Here is a 19,273-nt window from a genome sequence, read left to right on the forward strand (position 1 = left end):
TAAAGGGGTATTCTGGGAATATGAACTTCTGTTACAAAAATGCAAAATGCTATAAATTAATAAATATAACAAAACTCAATGGGGGAGATTTATCAGAAGTGTCTGAGATAAAACTCATGCCAACCAATCAGAGCTCAGCTTTCATTTTCCAACAGCCGTTTATAAATTTAAAGCTGAACTCTGATTGGTTTCCATGGGCAACTAGAACAGTTTTATCTCAGACACTTCTGATATATCTCCCCCAATATCATTAATCACAAAATGCAGCTTAAATAGTTTGCTTTTCTGATTCACAAAATTTTCTGTTTTTTCTAAAATAGGTGGAGTTATCTCCAAGATTGCTACAACTACAAGTCCCATGATCCCTCAGTTCTCAGTAACAGCTCCTCCCTCTTATACTTTGCTCCTAGTGAAGATCCAACAGACTGTCCTGCTCTGTTAGCATAGTAATTTTGTGTGTAACTGCCATTGTATCACTGAGATGACGTCTCACCACAACACCGGCCATACTGGATGTACTGCAACCAGCCCAAGAATGATGGTTTTGATGTTTAAAGTTGTCCATACAACTTGGCTGTGGACTTGATGCTTATTCGGCTACCCCTTATACCAGTACATGCTGGGATAGATTAGCCCCCTGGGGTATTAGGACTTTACATAAGCACAGGGCCAGACAATGTCATCACTCCTTGCTCTGTCAGTCAGTGACCAGTACTGTATTGTAATAGCTGTAAAAGAAAATCTTCATTAATTGAAACCATTAGCATTACAAAGGAAGACTACAGAGTAAACACAACAACATAGACATAGTGTGAACACAGCCGTATATACAAGCAGCAGTATATGCCACGGGCTATTCACAGGGCAAGACAATCCACACAATGAATACTCACTTTGAAGAATCTTTGTTCACCTCTACACAAACAGAGCCACATGATGGCTAATGAGTTTGTTGCTATGAAAACTTTGCATTCGTGTGTTAAAAGATCACCTAGCAATCTAGTGGTCACACAATTAGAACTACAGGTCATAGTATATGGGCCCTATTAAATAGGCCAATGATTAGCTTCAAAAAGGAATCCGCCCCATTCAACTAGCAGCGCCCTCCGGTAGGGTATGAAATGTCCTTTCTCAAATTCCATCTTTTATGTGAAATCTCACCCGTTTACTCCTCCTAAATCATGTGAAATAAGAGCAGAGAAGAGTCATATTTTATCTGAGATGAGTCACGTTTAGAGGCTGCAGGTGGAGCGTCGCTTCAGACGCCTCTGTTTTAAGTTCTATAGTATCTAGAAACATGCTTCATGTGTCATATAAAAGATAAAAATCTCATCTTTCAGATCACATTAGGCATTAGGTTTTTTTTTAAACTGCCTGTATGTTAAATTGCCGGCTCACAGATCTACAAGCTTGAAAGATGAGATTTTTATCTTTAATTTGACACCATGTTTCTAGGTGCTATAGAACTAAAGATAGAGGCATCTGAAGTGACCCTCCTCCTGCAGCCTCTAAACTTGACTCATCTCAGAAAAAATATGACTCTTCTCATTTTCGCATGACTTTGGAGAAGATTCTGGAATTACCTTTCAAATGTAATTAATGGCAACTGTTGCCTAAGTGGAAACCCTCAGTTGCAGATGTCTATATTCTAGACATTTAGGCATTTAGGATTTTGTCACATTTAAATCTTATTTCTGTAACTCAACCTAAATTCAAGAGCAAAATGGTCAAATTTTAGTTGGATGATAATGACCTCTTGATGAACACTAAGGCCCAGGACCCTGTTGGTCTCAATCAGTGGAGATCCCTATCATTTAGTATAATACTTGCTGTAACATTACTGTATCCATGTAATGGAGCCCAACCCTATGATTAGCATTATCTTTATCTATCAGAACACTGTGAGACTCTGACGCCTTCTCAGTGCTCATGTGAATGACAATAGTGTCAGCCATCCCTGACTACAATGTCTGGAAAAGTGCCCAAACCTAGAGTAAAGGGTCAGTCTAACCCTAGTTCATTGCAAAGTTTACGGACTGAACTTGCATTGAGCACTAGGGCACTGGACACATAGGTGCACATTTAGGGTGATGGCAGATGTTGCGTTTTGAACGCGTTTTTGGCCCGTTTTTAAGCAGTCCGTCAAAAGACGCATGCGTTTTTTGACCAGTTTGAATTAAGATAATTGGTCAAACCTTTCAAAAACGCATGCGTTTTTTAACGCATGTGTTTTTTAACCGACTGCTTAAAAACGGCCCAAAAACGCGTTTAAAATGCCACATGTGCCATTACCCTTACTTACCCGGTCCCTTCGCGATCCACGACCCGGATGAGGATGAACTCTGCCGCGATTCATAAAGATTGTGCGCCCGATCAGCTCCACCGGAGTTCACCTTCTTCTTCCCGCTGCATGTAAGTGCTTGCCCTGCGACACAATTTTGAAGTTAAATCCCGCGGTTTGTCCGAATCCGTCGGATCGTCTGACGGCCCGCCCCCTGATTTGTATTGCATGAAAGCCAGCACGATTGTGCGCCTACCGGGGCCGGCCGCGGCCCGATCGTTCCCGATCGCAGGCGTTTCCATAGAAATGCCCATGCGATCGGGCCGCGGCCCGCCCCGGTGGCCGCGGATTTGTCTGCGTTTTCAAACGCAGACAAAGCGGTGCGTGTGGCACCGGCCTAACTCTTCTCAATGATATGTTTGTACCCAATATCATCCACATCTCCTTTTTGGCTTCAAAAACTGCATCTGAAATATCTACTAATGGGGATAGTAAATAAAAAGACTGCCATGGGCTCTGGGCTGTATGAATATTATAGCCCCTACGAGTCTGGAATCACTTCCTACAGCTTCTTGGAGAATGGAGGATGTGTCCCTGCTGCCTGCTTTCAATCAGTGATTTCAGGACCTTTGGAGGACCTTCAAAGGTCCTGAAATGGTTCTTGTGTGTATGTGGATTGAGAGCAGAATTTAATGGGTGAAGGTCCTTCTCAGTATAAAATTTGGAAGGCTTGGTCCAGGGGCGATCACCCAAACCGCCAATATTAAAATCCTCTATTATAATTCAGGGGTCCACCAATATTCCAGGTCCCTCACGCGGACTTATTAGTACCAGGGCGTTGATCGATGTTGGTGCTGCCTCCTGATGCTGGTAATGAGAGCACAAGCAGTCTGGCAGACATGGTACTGCCACATAGTGCCACCGCGTTACCTCCACTCTTGTGTCTCTAACTTACGGAAGCCAATAAAGAATAATTAGCGTACGGTTGATTTATTTACAGGCATTTATTGGAGGGGCTCAGCCATCTCCACACCTCAGGACACTGACAACACATCTAAGTCTTCCACTACAGATTGGTAGGGGAATCTGTGCTACTCCTTCACTGCCTCTAGGGGGAGCAAGAGAGACTGCAGCCGACAAGAGCCGAACGGGAATGTACGGAAATAGCCGAGGCCCGACCTGGCCAGGTATCTCTTACCTGGAGACCACGTGGTCACGGGGGGGAGGGTCGGACCCATCCCAATGACAAGTCAGCAGCCAGTGCTGGGCGCCTGCTAGGGGCGCAGCCTGCATTGTATTGGTTACCTTACAGGAGTGCAAAACAAAAAAAGAGGCAAAACCGGCCTCTCCCTCCCCTCCCCCCTCACCTGGATCCTCCTGCAGAGTGAGTGCAGGTCCCCAGGGTGTCCTCCTCCATATCTATAGGTGGAGGTGATTCAAGGTGTAGGGTGGTGCTGTATTTGGGGGGCTTTTCTTTCACTTTTCTTTTGGGTGGGGAAGGTGAAAGTTTATCATTATTATTTTTTTTTATCTTTTTTTTTTTGTTGTTTTTGTATATATACATTTTTGTCTCTTTTTTAATTTTTTGATTCATCATGACGGCGGCTTCCCCGGATTACCTGGTGATCCTCTTCACCACCACCGCGGGGGCAAACTGTGCCAAGCTGGGCTCTGATGAGAAGGAGGTGATCCAGCTGCTATGGAAGGTCATAGACCTGGCCAACCTGAAGGTGAGTGCCCACCTGCAGACCCCCAGAGCAACACCTGACACCAGCACAAACATGGAGTCTCGTGTGTGCTGAAGCCCTCTGTGCTGCTTTTTGTTGCAGGTGGGGGAGCTGCACGAAGTGATGGTCCGACCTGACCACCTGGACCTGACAGAAGAGTGTAAGGAAGCCACAAATATCGAGGCCGAGAGCCTGTACCTGGCCCCACAGCTTGAGCAAGCCCTGCAGCAGGTGAGGCGCCCCCTGTCCCCCCTGCTGAGCCCAGCACCTGGGGGCTTTAACTCTTTCCCTGCTGCATGCCAGCACCTATAGCTGTAGTCAAAGCTAAACCTGCACCAGATTTATAGACTCATATTTATTATATTAATTTATAAAATTTTTACTAAATTTGCTCATTGGTCAAAAAACTGGAAAAAAAAGGTAAGCTCCTTAAATTGGGGATAGAAAAGACTATATAAGGGAAGGTTTCTCTTCCTGAGGTAAGTTTTTACTAAGGCCCGAGTTCACACGATACGTTTTTATAGCATTCTGAAGCGCATGAGATTTGGCGAAAAAAAACACGTAATGAAAACGCTTTGTGTGAACGCGGTTTTGGTGGAAGGACTGACCTGTCGGGCTGATCATGGAGGTTGTAGGTATCTAACTACAAAAACCAAACCCAATCGTGCAGAGTTTGGGTTTAGGTATCAGAATTGTGATGGGGTCCGTTCCGTGTTCTATAGGATGTAGTTAACTTAACGTTTGGCGCAACATTCTTTTTGGTGGCTATGATTGTTTCAGCTAGTTTTTGCTACATTTTTTGTTTTTTTTGGTGATAATTTCTCACAAATAATTCCTGCCCCATTGTGACTGTATGATCTGCATGTGGCAGTGACAACCGTCATGGCAGTTGTCAGCACTTCCTGAAACGCGTGAGCTCGTGTTAACTCTTCTGCTGCCGTAAAGCCTCTTGTTACACGTAATCTCGTCGATTTAGGATATTGTAGAGCGACGGTGAAACATGGCGGTCCTCAGGTTGGCCTCCTGCATGTGTGCTGTAGTTAACCCTTTCTCCCCTGTAAGGTTATTTGTCGCTTTTCCTGACACAATGGCCGCCCCCCCTGAGCTGTAGGTTTTACCATCAGGTCTCCCACCTGATTAACCAGTTTTTTTTTTTTTTTCTTTTTTCCGTCTGTGTGGAGCGTCATTACACCCACAGAAAGTCATTAACTAAACAGGTGGCCTGAGCACAACTACAGCTGTGCTGGTATCCGCCCATAATCCGTCTGTTGGTGCCTTGTAATCGCAGAGATCCGGGTGGCGTCTTTCCTGGAGGTGGGACCCATCATTCTGGATCAGTCTCTGACACCTTTTGGGATGTGAAGTCTCCAGCGGATGTGATTTTATTGTAATATTGCTTATACCTGGTGTTTACATTTCCCTTTTAAGTCCATAGTAGAATTTGGCGCAGATTAAAATGGATACAATTTTTTTTTTTTTTCTTCAATGTTATGGGTTTTCGTTTTTTTACTTTTTTGTTAACTTTGAAGCAGTCGCCTTGCACTAACAAAATGTATGGCCATGTGTTCTGATATAGATTCATGCAAATAAGCCCTTTGTCATACTTGATACACAAGCCAGGTATTATCGCTGCCGTAAGACCGTGTTCACACAGGGGCTGGGTAAAACCTTCTGTGGCTCAAGAAGAGGAATTTTTTTTTATAGATTGTGGGCTCATTCTTATTATGCACGGATGGGGATGTCTTTAATGGGCTTTTTATAACTTTAAATGGGATAAAATGAACGCGTGCTGTTGTCAGGCACGAACAGATGTCTGTGGTCCGTTTTCACAGTCTGTCATCCGGGTGTAATCCGTTTCTGAGCCTGGTGTCGTCCACAACAAATATGGAAGTCTGGCAAGATTGCCACTAGCTTGTCCCAACACATTGAAGAGGATTGTATAGCAACTGATCCACAAATACGGAGCGCACGTGGATTATACCCATCTTGGATCTCTAATTTTCACATTCCTATAGATTTTGATGGATAGGTTCCAGTTGCGAACACGGCCAGCAATAGGACCGGCTCTGAGTTTTATAAAGACTCCACACAGAACCGTCAAAAAACGTGTTCATGTGCGCACCGGTCCATTGATTATTAACGTGTCAGTATGACATCCGCAAAAAAAAAACAGCCGTATAAAAACCACGGGGAACCATTATCTAAGCCTGGAAATGTGCAGATTTTTTTTGCAAGGTTTTGGGATTGCTTGGCTGATAAATGAGGCATGTGAGTCCGTTTTTTTTTGACTGTCAGGTTGCACGTAAGTCGCAAGTCCAACCCCTTGCCTATGCCTGCTCTGGGCTGGAGGTTAATTGCGACGTCCTCAGGCTCAGCTGTGTAAAACTCTTAACCCAATTACAATAAAAATTCTCAAAAAAGAAAAACTACAGTTTGATAAGTGCCCCCCATCCCATGTTTGTTATGTAGCCTTGGGCTCAGTTCACACTACAGGGTGTGGTGTCTGTTGCTAAATTCCATTTTTAATGGCAAAAGTAACACTAGCTGGAGCTGCATTTTTACAGTTATAATAAGGGATGTGAAACTTTCTTACATTCTAGTCAATGGGAACGGCTGTTAGTGGCGGCCCTGCCTTCAGATTAAGAATTTCTGGGACCCTGACTGGCAAATTTTGTGGGCCCCCCACAGAATGATCTCCACCCCTGTGTACACAGTGAGTTCCTTGCACCTGGAAAAGGAGGAGGGGTTTTCTGTGACTTAGGAGGCCCCCTGAACACAGTCACACTAAACCTCCCCTGATGGTGGCCCCGAATGAAGGTCTTCCATTTACCATCGGTTCTAGGTGTCCATCATTCTATTCCATAACTTCGTGTAGGTGTGAACTTGACCTTCCCTAGATCCAACAAACAATTCGCTTAAGGCAGAAAATGTGGGAGTATTGGTTTTGTTGCATCACAAGATAATTCTTAGTACTGTACAACGGAGCCACCACAGCCAGTTATCTTGCACTATATATGTCACTAACAGCCCGCACATTTGGCTGTATCAGTCATTTGGATACAGGCAGTCCCCGGATTACGTACAATATGGGATCCCTGGGTTTGTAAATAAATATAGGAAGGAAATACCAGCACTACCTTATCCAGAGCATAACAGCAGGGACATCACTCGTATCCAGTAGTTTGCCCAGGAAAGGGGTTAAAGACCAACCCTTAGGGTGCACCACCAGGAGTAAAAGTGCCAAATAATCCAGGAGAAAAAGGTGGCACTTCCCAATTTCTGGGTAAAGCTTCTCTTTATTGAATGGATACAAATGAGACGGAAAGGTTGTACACTGCGGCGAGGCGATGGGCTGTTTTCCGCCTTCTGACCAAGGTTTTAAGTTATCCCATTTTTAATGGATGGGGAATACCAAGCTGATCAGTGCCTGACAGCTAGAACCCCCAATGATTACAAGAACCGGAACCCCAGCAATCCAGAGAATAGGGACTGCATTCTCGCTAACCGGTAGAGCGGCAGGATGGGCATGTTCTAATGTATGAAAGTGTCATGCATAAGCTTGTCCTGCTGCTCCTTAATTAATGAGAATGGAACCCAACTTCTCAGCAGTCGGACCTTCACCAATTGGCTTGTGATCTTATCCCCCTACCTTTGCAGAGTTTGTGCAACCCCTTTAAGTGAACTGGTGTAAGACACAGCTGCTGGACCATTGGCCTGTGACATAGCCGTAGTACTTATCCAAAAATCACTGATTGTGGGCGTGTCAGACTCTCGTTGATGTGTTATTAATTATTTATCCCATAGATAACTGATCAAAACATGAAACAATCCTGGAATACCCCCTTGAAGTTTTGGCTGCTCTGTATATTGTGACTCTCCAGGTGTTATGAAGCTACAGCTCCTAACATGTTTAGACCCCAGGGCACTATATCAGAGCAGCGGGTGGACATATGATATATGCTACCATCTAAGTCTTAAAAAAACCTCATTCTATATATTGAAATATGATTTTGTACCGTTTGAAAATAACTCCTTTTTTTTTAAACCGGGTCTGACCTCTTAGGGCTCATGTGAATTTGACTCTGCATTGGACAGCACCATCACAACTTTTGTACCCTCGAATTTCTGATGTTTATGGACATCATGGAACTGTACTGACTGTAACTTGTAATCTTGCATAGCTAGCTGAATCATTCATTTGCAGAGTTGGCTGGCAATCTTGTGGCTTCATAGTGATCTATTCTATGAATTCCAAACCTACTGACCTTCTACATGTCAATATGGTTCTGTTAAGACAAACCCTGGTCAGACTAGGTAATGTGCAAACTCATCTCTATAGCTGACATGTCTGTGACCATTCAATTGAATAGGCCTAGTACATAAACTTTCCTGCTTTCTTAGTTGCTATGTGAAAATACCCTAAAAAATTTGTATTCAAGGAGCCTATTGGTAAATAGTTAAACAATGTAGCAATTTCATCTTCTGTAACACTTTCTAGTGATGCTGTATAATCTTTGCTACAATGTGTTACAAACCATGTCAAGCACTTAAGTGGCCGATGCCAAATGCACTGCTCAAAAAATAAAGGGAACGCTGAAATAACACATCCTAGATCTGAATGAATTAAATATTCTCATTGAATGTGCTGACAACAAAATGGCCAAAGTCATCAATGGAAATAAAATTTATTACCCAACAGAGACCTGGATTTGGAGTTGCCCAAAAAAATTTAAAGTGGAAGCACAGGCTGATCCAACTTTGATGTAATGTCCCTAAAACACATCAAAATGAGGCTCAGTATTGTATGTGGCTTCCACATGCCTGTATGACCTCCCTACAACTCCTCGGCATGCTCCTGATGAGGTTGTGGATGGTTTCCTACGTGCGGATTTTGTCATGTTTTTAAATGCATCTAAAACGCAAGTGGGAAGGCTTTTGGACAAAACTCAAATGCGTTTCCCTTGGCAAATGCCAAGCCTCCTGCACAGTGTTCTGTACAAAGTTGAATGTGCTGACAACAGCAAAACAAAGTATTCAATGAGAATATTTCATTCATTCAGATCTAGGATGTCATTCAGTGTTCCCTTTTATTTTTTGAGCGGTGTGCATCCCTTTAAATACTATACTGTTCTGCACCATATTGTGTTCATTGTCCAGATGAGCAGGGAGTATAATATATACACGGTTACATAATAAAGGGTTTGGGCACGTGCTTGGTATTTTGTTGTTGGGTAAGGAGTACGTTGTGCTGAACTACTGCTTGGCACCCAACACGTAACACTATCACCATGCCTCATTGTATTCTGCACTTCTAATATGTTAACTATTGTAGGATATTGGAAAGGGATATTTTGTTATAATGACCTTCCTGATGGAGGTTTTCAGAAAAGCGTTTATGTAGTGGGGTGGCCCATAGCGAGCATATACCAGGATGACTTTAAAAGCGTATAATACACAATTGTGGGTGACTATAAATGTTACAATCTCAGATTTTGCTATTTTCTAAGGTTAATAGTGAAGCTTTTTGATTACAGCCCAAACAAAATCTTCTGATTTAACATAGTCTGATCTAAATCTCTACAAAAGTGTGATGTAATTTGTGTATGTTTCCTGTCCTGGACCAACAGTCACTCCTGCATCCCAAAGTGTATCCCTTCCCATAAATCTTCTGTTCCATCCTGCTAGGCTTTCTCCAAATTTAAGTAAATTGATTGGAAAAAATACGGCAGGAGAATGCATCTTTATACATGCCCTGAATTGGCTTTCCTTGAAAATGTCCCAATTTGATGTTTGTGTCTACAACAATGGATTATAAGTTCCATTAGGGAAATGAGTGATTTTCTAATAATACATCCATTGTATCCAAATGTCAAAGGTTTCCACACCATATAAACAAGTCCTAATGGTAACACTATTCCCTACACCAAACACAACATCTTGAACTTTAGCCCACACTTGTTTCATATCTGTAAAGTTCTAACTAAACCTTCCCATATGTTATGTAGGCACATTTCAATAGAAAAGAATGTAAGTGGATATCTATAATGGAAGGATACAGCCTAAGACTTCTGTCCTGAATATACACATCAGATTTTATTACGTAGCACGTGGCTCCATACTGCAATGGCCGCTCACAAGCACTTTGTGAATAGGTCCATGGATCAGGTTTCCAAGGACGGGCAGCTGCACACAAACTAGCGATCACTATGCCAAGTGTTGACATCACTGGCTCTTTCTTTCTAGACAATACCAATTGACAGAGGAATCTAGGAGATACCAAGAAGTGCATTTTCAGAAAATCTGATTTGATTCACAATTGGATTCAATGTAGGGTCCTCCATGATTGTGGAGCAGAAAAGCAGACCAATTAATAGGAGGTGCAATGTCGCACTCGCCAGCGTTGGACCACATGCACAAGTTGGTTATAGGTGCCATGATTTGGCCTGATCACCCCCCTCCTTCCCCATACAGGTCTATGGTACCTGGTCACTGTGGTACGCCTGGTAATCTATGGAGAGGGTAGGGGTGAGGAGTGCTCACCTGGCTATCTGTATGAGGTCATGTATTGCATCAGATTAACCATCCAGCATCAGACTGATATCCAATTCTACTCTGCACTGGTCTAATGATTGACACATGAATACATTTCCCCCAATGATTCTCTAGAGGGTTATTGGTAGTTCTGGTGACACCGGATACTTAATTCAGCTGGAGAAGTGCAGTCCCATCTACACACAATGTCCTGACCTCAGTCTGAATGTAGTTGGCATCTCCCTGTATCTGGGTCTTCAGGACTTTTCAGGGTCTTCAGACAGCGGTTTGCCAGTCGGATTGTGAACCCCTTGCGTTACTCTATGTATAGATTCTGCATAACTAGTTTCTTCTGGGTGATGCAACACCTCCACGTCACTGTGACGCCGCGCTGGCCTTGTGTCGGAGTTCATCTTCCAGAATCTGAGACCATTTCACCTTCTCCATCCATCCACAGTGGACACCGGGTCTGACCCAGAATGTTTTTCATCATTATAATTATGTGTAAATTCTTTGCACAACCTGAACCCTAAACACATTTGTTCCACATTCCTCCAGGCAGCAGATTACAATAATTATGACACTTGTCTCCTTTCACCTAAAGCTGAGATGGATGAGCATCTGTATTCAGTAGCAATTATAAATTTGTAGTCCGGGGACCCTAATACCATATTGTCTGCAGAATTTTCAACTTTTTTTTGCCTCTGTGTGAAGTTGTACGAGGTTTTGCAGCAAGAATGTGTGTTTCTGCGAGTCGTTTTCAGATGATTGTGGAAGCTTCAGAAATTTGTAAAAAGCATCTTCTCAGTGGTGGGGCAGCATTTTTGTGACCCTTTTACGAATGTAACTGCTACTACTCCCTGAGGGGGTGATCAGAAGACCTTCGACGCTATAGTTATAACTTTAACCAATTATCACGCAGCCACTTTCATATGTCGTTTCTATACATTATGCCATCAAAACGCCGTTTTTTGATTATTTCTTTTTTTTGTAAATAATGGATGTGAATTCTAAAAATGAGCATCCTCCATTGTCACCATTCTGTTTAAAGGGAACCTGTCTTCAGAAATTGGCTTAATACACCACTACCGTCATCTAGAAAATCAACTTTAAAGTGAGATGTAAATTGGTTGTATAAAGTCAAGGAAGAGGAGAGTTTAACACTGAAGTCAAGGTGGGGAGCTCTGAACGCCTCCTGCTCTGTGATTGACACCATGGACTTCAGGAGATCTGGAAAGTGGTCTCTACATGCAGGACCATCAATTACAGTGAAGGGGCTTAGTAAGAAAGAGAGAGCTTGACTTGGCAAAATACTGGTAGTGGTTTATTAGGTCAATTTCTGATGACCGGTTCCCTTTAAATTTGGTCCTTCCTCATAGGACCAAGAGTTCATATCTTTACTAGACCAATAGTCTTCAACCTGTGACCCTACAGCTGCACCCACTGCTATGGTAGTACTTGGACTAAGTGCGCATAAAGGTTGTGTTTAATAGATTATGAAGTTCTCATTACATGTAGACACGGATTTAACGTTCACTCTTCTTGTATTACAGTTCAACCAGTCGGTAGGAAACGAAATAAACATTGGTGTGGGGACTTCTTTCTGCTTGTGCACCGACGGGCAACTTCACATCAGACAAGTGTTACACCCCGAGGCCTCCAAAAAGGTATCTGCACGGTTTTTGTTTTTATTTCTGTTCTGAAATTTTATGCATCTTTGATACCCACATAGAATGTATTGTCTGACCAAGACATCTTAGAGTCCCCTATCTGCTTCCAGCATCTACATGGTGTGCAGATCCAAGGGGCTTAAGCCTTGTCACCTCTGCAGTGATTACATTTGGGAGGTGGGACACAGACAGTTGTCTTGCAGCCACACAGTTATCTTACATGTAACTAGTGGGGGACAGCTGAACCTTTCAGATTTCTGAAATTTCTTAATTTAAGTTGGATCTATTTTTTATATTTAGTGTGTTCTTTTAATACATTTTATATAGGTTTTCAACAGTGTCAACTGCAGTCTAAGACATCTAAAACTTGACTATATCATGCACACAAGTTCCAGATCAACTTGTTATCTAAGATTAAGATGTTGAAGGAAATCTACCATCAGAATGAAGCATGATAAACCAAGGGCACTTACTCGTAGTTACTGTGGTAATCTTCTTATATTTGTTATCCATGGCCTCCTTCCTGCTAAAATTGACTTTTATGCTAAGGATCCAGAAGGGATCTGGGAGATGTTATCAGAGCCCCTCTGTGCTGTTACTTCATAGTCTGTTACACTGCTGTTCAGAGCCCCCCACTATGTGTAGAAAATAACCTTGCAGCAGTGAGATTACATCAGGCAGAGGGAGGATGAAGTGCTGGGAGAGCAGGTGACTGTGTAACAGCCTGTGAAGCTGTAGCATTGAGTGCTGTGGAAACACTCCCCAGGAGCCCTTCAGGCTCACTGGCAGAGTTTTAAAAGTAGATTTTAAGAAGGAATAAGGGCATGGATAACAAATATAAGAAGATTACCACTGTCACAGTCCCACGATCTCTGAGTCGGTGTCCCTGGTTTATCATAATGAATTTTTGATGGTTGATTTCCTTAGACCTTAATGAAAACCCGAATTATCAGTATGAATTACAGAACATTGGAGTATGGTAGATAGTAGTATAAATCTTGGTAAACATGACTTGTCCTGAGCAGATGGGATCTAGCCCCGACTCTGTGGAGATAATGACTGGAATCTGAAACTCCTTAGGGCCCCCCAATTATTAAGGACATAACTGTATCTTTCGCCTCTTTTGGATATATATATATTTCTTCCCTGCAGTTAATTGGAGAAGTGTTGTGCTGGATAAATCCGGCATCTTTTATTTCTGTGTTTGACAACATGAAACATTGAGAATAGAATTGCTAATTATAATTTATTACGGAGGCCGAGTCCCTGTGGACCGGGAGATGGTAGATGAGCTTTGTTTACAGTCACTTTTATTGTCTAATCCTATTGGTGGCTGCTCTATTCCGTTTTGGCGTTTAGTGACTGCACTTTATACACAAATGTTCAGATTTACCTGCCCCATTTATCACCAAGCAAGGCATGCAAAATGTGATATGGTCTGTAGATGTGGGCGGCCATTGAACATGCACATTGGTTGTATGGATTATTTCCAGTCGGCATAATTCCTGAAAATAGGACGTGAGTTTAGTTCCAGGTTTTCTTCCTTAAGTGTTTCCAGAGCCCTTCCCTTGTTGTAGATTCACAGGATGTTACAATGAGCTGAGCAGGTCTCCCCTCCCCCTGCACTTTCTTCTGCTGCTAGAATACATCGGCAGAGGGAGGGAGAGAAAAAGGGGTACATATTTTCTGCTCATTATAACAGTCTGTAAATTATTTTAGAAGAAAGGTGACTGTGGATAACATATAAGAAAATGGATTTCTTCTATAGGTGAAAAGGATCCGGCTTACTGTGCTTCTCAACATTTTTGTTTTAAAGGGATTTACCAAGTTTGCATTTATTCTCTTCCCTCCTCCCCCCCCCCCAATCAATCTGATTGATGAGGGACCATCCTCCAGCGATCCAGAGAATGGACATTTTTACTAAGTGCTGAATCAGCAGATCTACCATGTGCCCTGCCACTACATCCAATACTGTGGGAGATTGCAGAGCACAGTGCTCAGGTATCTCCGGCACTCTTCTAGATAGTAAATGGGAATTCCGGGTGTTTCCAAGCGCTGTGCTCGGCAATTACTGACATTTCCATACTATTGAATGCATTAGTAGGGACACATGCTTGACCCTTCACTAGATTAGTGAGAATTGGATATTTCTTAATATGATCGGTGGGGATGCCCGCAGTTGGTCCCTCACCGTTCGGCTTATCCACTATCCTTGGTACAATGTCTAAGGCAAACCTCTAATTTGAATGGGGCTACTCATGTTTATAGCCTAGTACAATCTGGTGTACGGCCAGCATAAAAGGGGTTTTCCAGGCACCTAAACCACTAATGGCCTTTTCTATCTTTGTGGGTGCGACACCATGGTCTCCCCTCTATAGGGTATCGGCCAAACTCTGTGAAATTGCAGAAAAGTTTTTTCCTCCAACTTCAGGATTAGTGGATATCTCATGGTTTGTGTGAGTGCCAGGATGTATCGTGATTAGAATAACGGCTGGAAAACCCCTTTTATCTTCACTTTGATTAACTTGCAGACTGGGATTGTTACTTTTTTTTTTTTGCGGACCCTGATTGCAACATGCAAAAGTTCCTTGTGGTCATTGGATCTTCCATGCCTGTCCCATTATCTGCGTACACATTAGGCTTGTTGTATAGTTGTACTTTTACTGTCTGCATTTCTCCTCCAGGTCCTTCCTAATACATGTAGGTTACATTTCATGTCTGAACACACACATATATTGTACTTTATGAGCTTTTACACATTCCTTGCTAAACTATTTAACTTATTCCAGGCCACTTTTATATCGGGTCTTTTTCAGAGACCAACTCTTTTGCACCCTGTAGCAAAAAAAAATCATAATTAGCTTGGTAACACCATGGCCATAAGGTGCTGTAAAGTAATATTAAAGTAGTAGTATGTAATAGTGTAACCTAGCACAAAGTTTGTGTCAGTGTGACATTTTCAACATTGGTGGCAAATATAATGTTGCTGGAAGGTGACCAATGTCCCTCGTACAAGCCTGGTCTCAGTAGCTGTATATTGTAATGTCCCCCAGTATATGGCTATAGTGAGACATGGCTGCTGCTGTGGTGTACAGTACATGGAAATGGAGAGAGATCTGCAAAGAAAATTTAACATTCTGTATAATATGTCTATAGCATGTGGATGTGATCTGTAAAATCTGACCCACTTGGCTGTGGTTATATTTACTGTGGCTTTACTTGTGCTAATCCTTTAAAGGGCTATTTCCATTATAGCAAATTAATGTTACTGTTTTGTATGATAAAAATGTATAATTTCTAATATTTCTGTATCAATTTCTCGGTTTTCTAGATCTGCTTGCTGTCATTCTATAGAAAGCCGTGCACCTGTGTGACCATGGTCAGATTTGTGTCCACTGGAAGGAAACCTAGAAGCTTTCTATAGAATGACGGCAAGCAGAGATTTAGAAAATTGTGAGGAACTGATACATGATGTATATTGGAAATTTTTTTACTGTTATTGTTTGTATGATTTGCTGTCAAGGGAATACCACTATAAGTTCTAGAACAGGAGGCGCTTGGCACATTGTAAATAGTGTCCTGTCAGCAGGTAGCATGTTATAGAACAGGAGGAGCTGAGCACATTGTATATAGTGTCCGATCTGCAGATGGTGGGTTATAGAACAGGAGGAGCTGAGCACATTGTATATAGTGTCCGATCTGCAGATGGTGGGTTATAGAACAGGAGGAGCTGAGCAGTGAACATGGTGCCCTATCAGCAGGTATCATGTTATAGAGCAGCAAGAGCTGAGTGGTTTGTATATAGTGTCCTACCTGCAGACAGGTAGGACAGGAGGAGCTGAGCAACTTCTCCCTTATTGTTCCCCCTATCTCTCCCCTGGTAAATATTACTGATCTATAGCATCTGTAGTGAGCACTGGATGTAGTGAGCAGTGCACACATGGAGAAGCATACTGCCCTTTTGTGCCCCCTGCTCTGGGCAGGTGCATCAGTAAGCGAGATGGTCACAGTTAGTTTTCGGAGCATGACCGGCTTCTCAGCTTGGCGTAGTGAGGATGAGCTTCATGGTTTTAAAAACGCCACCGAAACAAAAAGAGGATTGTTCCTTATCTGTCGCTGATGCAGGCGAGATGCGGAGGGAGACTCTCCAGCAAATCTCAGTGTTGGGGATTATTCAGATTACAGGTTTTATTGTCTGACAATAAAAATAGAATATTTAACCCTTACGTACAGAAAATTTTTTGGAGACAAGTGTTTTTTGTGTTTTTGGGGGTTTTTTTTTAGCTTTGTCTAAACCATAACATGTGATTTTTTTTTTTAATTTTTTTTTTTTTTTTTTTTTTTTTCACGGCTGCTTGTCTCTCTAGATAATATAAGGCGTAGGAGCTGTGGAGCTTTTATCTACTTTTATAGGACTCTTTATGGGTGTGTTGGTGTAATGGATGACTCCAATTCAGTAATGTCTAAATGCATGATCATTTACAAAGCTTAGATATAAATGAGCTTAGACAAAACGCCAACGGTCATTGGCTTTCTGATAGATTTTGACTTGTATATCCTATATTTTATTTGCATAATCCTGGGGGGTTAGGAATTTCCACCGTCCCTGGAAATGTGTAGTTATACCTTTGTGTTATTAGCAGCAAGCAGCAGGACTATAAAAAAGTTATAATTTCAGCTTGAAAAGCTTTCTGCTCTCTGCACTGTTCTGCTTCATCCACAGCCCCTCCCCCTTTGCTCCCAGTAGGAGCTGTATCAGGATTTTGATTGGATGCTTACAGCAGTCACTCAGGGGAGGGGAAGTGGAACAGTTCATTTTAAAGAGCAGACAGCTCTTCAGGCTGAAGGTCCTAACCAGTGCCCTTACAAGAGATGCAGAACCTGGATTAAAAGTTCACGTTTTACACAGTCCTACTGCTACTTAATTACAGACTCAATAGTATGATTACACATATCTCTTACACATTTTGAGGTTTATTATAAATTTCTGTCAGCTCCAAATAATGGTTCTTTTTTTGGTTGGTATGCCAGTTCTGGTGGGCTCTTTCATGAGGAAAACTAGTTTCTAGGGGAGACCTAACTTGAGGTGGTCTAGATGGTGAGGTTGCAACCTTTGGGTCCTATAAGGTTTGGCTATCCTACACGAGACTACTTCTAGAAATAGTTATTGGGTCGTAAACCTGCAGCAAAGCCATTGGAAATCTTTAGTTTGAAAATCTATTGATTTTAAAAAATTTTTTTATCCATGATTGTATTGTAGACCTCAAGGGCCTGAGCTGTACCCCATGAACTTCATATTGTATAGGGTCACGCTTGTGCATGTAATTTGAAGGCACTGTTGGATGCTACATTCATAAAAATTGATAATTTTTTTTTTTTTTTTTTTTCCTCAACAGAATATTTTTCTGCCTGAATGTTTTTATTCATTCTTCGACTTGAGGAAAGAATTCAAGAAATGCTGCCCAGGATCCGGCGATGCAGGCGAACTGGATGTCACAGCAATGGCAAGTTGTATCCTTTACACAGAGACCTAATAATCTGATACTGTCGCTATTGATCTGGTTTGATGAGTCCATGATGTGGTAAGAAATTGCCCTGGAGCATTGGTTTTTACCAAACCAATGGTCTTAAGCCTACAAGAAGCCTATCAATAGATTTTATCCCATTAAACTACTTCCCTTCGGGTAAGGTAGGAAATATCCTTCATAGAATCCACTTTTAAGACTCGTTAACCTAAAAAAAAATGTTTTAAAAATTAAAAATGTTCCAGTCATATGCAAATGAGCAGAAAAGAGTCATATTTACCTGAGACGAGTCAAGTCGGCAGCTTGGGAGTCACTTCAGGTGCCCCTTTCTTTGTTCTATTGAAATCTGTATTGGGTGTCATGTTAAAAATAAGAATCTTCTCTCTGACTGTATCAAGCTTGTAGTTCTGTGACTCGTCAGACAGCTTAAGACGTGAGCTGCTCCAATTCCTGCTTCTTTAAACTGCCTGTATCTCCAGTACCATAGTTCACAGATCTACAAGCCTCATGTGATGAGATGGATGAGATTGTTCTCTTTAGTATGGCACCAGCAGCATATTGCTCGGTGCTACAGAACTGAAAATGGGGGGGCGGGGGGGGATATGAAGTGATGCTCCACTTTGCAGCCTCTAAACTCCTAACACAAAAAAAAAATCTCCAATTTCATTTGTAAACTAGCAGAGAAGAGTAACTTTTTATGTCAATGGGTGAGATTTCACATAAGAAGGAATTTATGAAAGGACTTTTTATTCCCTACCTGAGGGTGCTATTGGTTTAATGGGGCACAATCTGGTTCCCTTTAAGGAGGTTGTCTTGGGTTTTATTGTTCTAATGGTTTGTGGCTATGACTACTTTGAATGCCCATGGTGATGGTAATGATGATTATTGATTTTTAGCTGCAAATAGCGATGCCTGGAACTGTATGACGTATGCTCAGTTATTCAATTGGGATAACGGAACAAATGAGTGACCTGCTGCTTCACGAATTACTGGGAAGAGACCCATTTTGTATTCAGTGGTAGTTCCAGTGGTCCCGGTATCCAGGGGTTTTGATAATTAGGGTAGAGGCTTAACATTCTTCCTTCTAAAATCAACTTTTAAAATTATTTTAATGAGCCTGAAGGGATGTGGGGAGGGGCTGTAGCTTTATAGGCTGTTACACTGCAGAGCCCCTAATTGTGCCTTAATGAGCCTGAGGGGCTTCCCTAATAATTTAAATGTTTTTATATTAGAAAGGAGGAGGCCATGGATAACAAATCTAAGAAGATTACCCCAGTCACGGTGCCTGGATCTACGCCTCGTCATGGCGAGGTGGTGGTCTTGTCATAATGCAGTGCACAAGAATTTGCAATTATTTCACTGCTTCTATACCTGCAGTGTTGTATTACCCCCCTGTGTAATATAAAGTATTCGCTAAAGACCATCAGGGGGTCCTGGTACTGATTTCACACCATGACCCTCAATCTTCTAGCCATGTCTCTAACATTGGACTCACCGGTATTGTATCCTGTGTACAGTATCTGCAAAAAATATATATAT

The 19,273-nt window shown here is 42.1% G+C and overlaps 1 protein-coding gene across 2 annotated transcripts in view; it reads left to right on the forward strand.

The window, feature by feature from the left end:
- Positions 1 to 3,651: 3,651 nt before the first annotated feature.
- The window catches only part of ESRP1 (epithelial splicing regulatory protein 1), a 39,747-nt gene continuing 24,125 nt past the window's right edge, over positions 3,652 to 19,273 (forward strand). Inside the window, exons 1-4 of one of the 2 annotated variants that reach the window (XM_072151439.1) lie at positions 3,652 to 4,011; positions 4,111 to 4,239; positions 12,093 to 12,206; positions 17,606 to 17,720. In XM_072151439.1, the coding sequence (XP_072007540.1) occupies positions 3,877 to 4,011; positions 4,111 to 4,239; positions 12,093 to 12,206; positions 17,606 to 17,720 (493 nt within the window). In that variant the 5' untranslated portion in view covers positions 3,652 to 3,876. The remainder of the gene's footprint in view (positions 4,012 to 4,110; positions 4,240 to 12,092; positions 12,207 to 17,605; positions 17,721 to 19,273) is intronic. The other variant, XM_072151438.1, reaches the window with a different exon arrangement.

The sequence above is a fragment of the Engystomops pustulosus genome, chromosome 5, assembly GCF_040894005.1.
Source record: "Engystomops pustulosus chromosome 5, aEngPut4.maternal, whole genome shotgun sequence".
In the NCBI taxonomy this organism is placed as follows: Eukaryota; Metazoa; Chordata; class Amphibia; order Anura; family Leptodactylidae; genus Engystomops; species Engystomops pustulosus.